Source organism: Triticum urartu, chromosome 1 (genome assembly GCF_003073215.2).
Source record: "Triticum urartu cultivar G1812 chromosome 1, Tu2.1, whole genome shotgun sequence".
Lineage (NCBI taxonomy): Eukaryota > Viridiplantae > Streptophyta > Magnoliopsida > Poales > Poaceae > Triticum > Triticum urartu.
The window spans coordinates 461,617,019-461,620,760 of record NC_053022.1 but is presented as its reverse complement, the minus strand read 5'-3'; the positions used below and the strand labels follow the sequence as shown (position 1 = coordinate 461,620,760).

At 47.6% G+C, this 3,742-nt stretch overlaps 1 protein-coding gene across 1 annotated transcript; it reads left to right on the top strand.

The window, feature by feature from the left end:
- Window positions 1–660: 660 nt before the first annotated feature.
- On the top strand, window positions 661–1,651 carry LOC125532908. The gene is made up of 3 exons (XM_048696772.1): window positions 661–756; window positions 955–1,181; window positions 1,327–1,651. The coding sequence occupies exons 1-3, from the start codon at window positions 661–663 to the stop codon at window positions 1,649–1,651; spliced, it is 648 nt and encodes a 215-aa protein (XP_048552729.1).
- Window positions 1,652–3,742: the final 2,091 nt, after the last annotated feature.

The window sequence follows — 3,742 nt, the reverse complement described above, 5'->3', positions numbered from 1 at the left end:
AACTTTGTGGGAATGATAATCAACAAATGTTATGGGGGCGTGCATAGTTTTGTGGTCAAATAAAATTCGAGGAGTTCTCTATAAAAAAGTCTTTTTTATAGAGAGCTCCTCGAATGTTATTTGAACATCAAGTTTTGCAAACGCCCATAACATTTGTTGATAATCATTCGCACAAAGTTTCAGAATGTTTTAAAATGTTTTGATACATTTTCTTGCGTGGATGCACCGAGCCTGGGTGTAGAAAACTACTCTCGATCGACTGACCCGCAATAAAATTTCATGCCACTTACATACAGCTAAATGGCAATAAAAGGGTCTCCTTTGCTTAAACCAGCAGCTGGGTCATCATTAGGCATTCCAGGCTTGTCGTTAGATGATCCTTTCGGATACGACTATGCATGATCGTGAGCCTTAACCTCGCGGTCCTCGCCAGCCAGTGCGAGACAATGTTTGTTCGTTTGCTTATGGACAAAAGAGTACGCGTGATTGCACCTGTCGTGGAAAACTAATAGAGCATGCGACGTGCTCCGTATATAAAGCATCAGAACACGGCTTGTATCCATCCATCTCACACGGCGGCTTCCCGATCTTAGTAATCTGGGACCAAAAGAGGAAGCAGCCAACGAGAGCGAGACATCAACTGAAACATCAGCGAGAGAAATGAAGACGGGCGTGATCATCTTGTCCGTCGTGGTAGCGGTTTTTGGGGTGGCAAGCGCTGTGCTGGGGTTGATCGCCGAGGGCGCCAAGCTCACGGTAAGTACACTAGTAGTCTCGTAATCTAAGTACTCCCTCGGTTCGAAATTATTTGTCTTGAAAATAGATGTATCTAAAACTAAAATACGTCTAGATAGATCCATTTCTACGACAAGTAATTCTGAATGGAGGGAGTAGTACGTAGTAGTATGCATCTGAAGAAAACTAAAACGGACCGGCGACGCTTGTGGCGCGCAGCCGAATGACATCAAGATATCCAGAAACGAGTGCGTGTACCCTGACAACCCGGCATACGCACTGGGGCTAGTGGCGGCCCTCCTGCTGCTGGTGGCCCAGATCACCGCCTCCGCCGTCGGCGGCTGCTGCGGCTGCTGCAAGCCTCGGGGCGCCGGCTTCTCCGGGTCCAAGCGTTCCAGGTCCAAGAGGGTCATTGGCCTTGGCGCCCTTCTCTGCCTCGTCTCATGGTGAGCTTCCGTGCTCATAGTCCATACATGATGCATGTGTGGCACAGTGGAAGCCACTGGTAGGCATGTCGAGGGTTCGTTCGATCGATGGAGGTGACGACGATCAAATCAACGGGTGATGAATATGTTGTGTATGTGTGTGCAGGATAGCAGCGTTGATCGCGGAGTGGTTCTTCTTGCAAGGTGCGTTCGGGAATGCCCCCATGACCCGCAGAACTCCACAGGGCCAGGGATGTACCTACCTCAAGGACGGCGTCTTCAGGATGGGCGCCATTCTGAGCATCCTCGCCACCGTGCTCGGGATCATATCTTACATCGTGCTTTACGTGGCGATGGCGGCGGCGGCGGGTGCTGGTACTACCGCTACCCTGGGCGCCGTGGCGGGGCCGTCGTCGGCGGGCGAGACCAAGCACGACGGCATCGCGATCGGCCAGCCTGCTGTCGCTCAACAGCAGTCGCAAGCGGTGTAGAAGGCGTACTCTTGCTTCTACCGTCTCCTTTCCGATGTACTCTTGGTTTAGTGTTGTGTTGCTTCCGTCACAACTGTCATGTCTTCCGGTTGTGTCATTTCTGTTCCAGAGAGCTTTTGTTGTGCAAGTTTGGCGTGTTTGAGCTTTCAGATTGTGCAATGTGCGGTACCAACTCCACCATTTTAATTTATTTACTCGTGTTCGCCGTTCTTCGGTCATTTGATTCTTTTTTGGTACAGTCGATTTTTTATCATTTTTGCTAAATATCATGTGCCTGAAATTTGTCGTGACCCCAGTCACTTTAGGCCGAAGGCAAGGACGATGTGAGGAGCGCCGGCCACGGCGAGGCCAAGTCGTGTATGAGTGGGAGCCGGCAGGAGCTAGTCCGTAACGTAACCAGGGGTGGAGGGCGGGAGGGGTGGGGTGGGGTGGGGTGGCGGAGTTGTTCATCTGGGCGCGACTTAGAGGAATAGCAGGGGCGACGTCCAGCACGACGGCGGGGAGAGGGCGGGTCGGCGAGGTGGCACACGGTAGCGCCCGCCAGCCGCGGGTAATAGGATGGTTGGGTCTGATTGCGCAAGGGCTGCTGGATTGGATCATGCGTTGAGGAAGATAGTGGGAGGAGGAAGACGACCTTCGAACTGTTCGGGTAGGATTGAATGTGACTGATGCGAACTGTTTTTTAGGCATCTGAAGTATCGGCGCTCTCTTTTTTTTGGCGGGCAACTAAGTCGAATTCATGGATGTGGGTTTGTTCGTATCATGATTCGTGCGTGGGGAGGTTTGAACGTTCTTTTTTTAGTTTAATTTTCTAAGATTGATGGGCTGCTTTCATAGTTTCTTTTTAAACGCTTCAATTTGGATTGTTGGTTTTTAGGTTATGTGTCAGTAGCACTATACTAGTGTGGATTGGTGTCGTTTCTGCTTCGCTTCCTCAGTTCTTCTCCCCTCTTGTTTCTCAGGTGGGTCAAGTTCTAGGGTTTAGGTTTCTTTTCCCCCTATAACAAGTTTTTCAATGGTGGTTTTGTTCATGCTTTGATGCAATCCTCGTGGTATTTGTGTTGATTTCCCTGTGTTGTCGGTCTTGTATTTGGTTGTTGATTCAGCCCGCGCACAAAGGCAGATGTGTTTTCCCTATTGATTTTTCTAGAATCGATGTAACCTTAGATCCTTCTAAAATAGAAAATGTTGGTGTCAAATCCTTAGCTACCCCCGCCATTTTTATACAAGGCCACTTCACTTTTTATGTCTAATTTTGACCATTAGTTTTACCAACAAAATTTGAGTTATCTCCCACAAAAAACATGCCAATGGATGCACTTTTCGATGGTATATTTTGTTATGACATATAAGTATATAACCCATATTTTGTTGACCAATATGATAAGTCCAAGTTTGACACAAAAACAAAGTGCCCTTGTATACAAAACGAAGGGAGTAGTTAAGGTTATTCAGGTTCTCTTTTGTGGTGAACTGATTAAATGCCCCCCCCCCCCTTGTTGGGAGTTAACTCAAATGCCAATTTGTTCACCAGTTGTTTCTGCACCCCCCCTTCATTTCTTACTAGAAACGTTGTAACTCTATATCCAAGTCAAATAGGGAAATGTTTTTTGTAGGGGGGGGGGTTCAAATCCTCATTTAGTTACTTTATAGTTAAGATTATTTAAGTTTTTGTGATGATATTATTAAAGTAGATGATGTCTCTGTTTTATATCATGGGTTTTTGCCGATTTTCGCTCATACTTCATCCCACATTTGTTTAAAACGTATAAATCTTGCTTAGGTGCTTTGATTGCAGGGTCATATGTATTTGGAGGAAGTTAACACCATGTTTGATGTTGGGGATCGTTGCAGAAATTTAAAATTTTCTACGCATCACCAAGATCAATCTATGGAGAAACTAGCAACGAGAGAGAGGGGGGTGCATCTTCATACCCTTGAAGATCGCGGCACGGAAGCGTTACAAGAACGCGGATGAGGGAGTCGTACTCGTGGCGATTCAGATCGCGGTTGATTCCGATCCAAGCGCCGAACAACGGCGTCTCCGCGTTCAACACACGTGCAAGCCGATGACGTCTCCCACACCTTGAT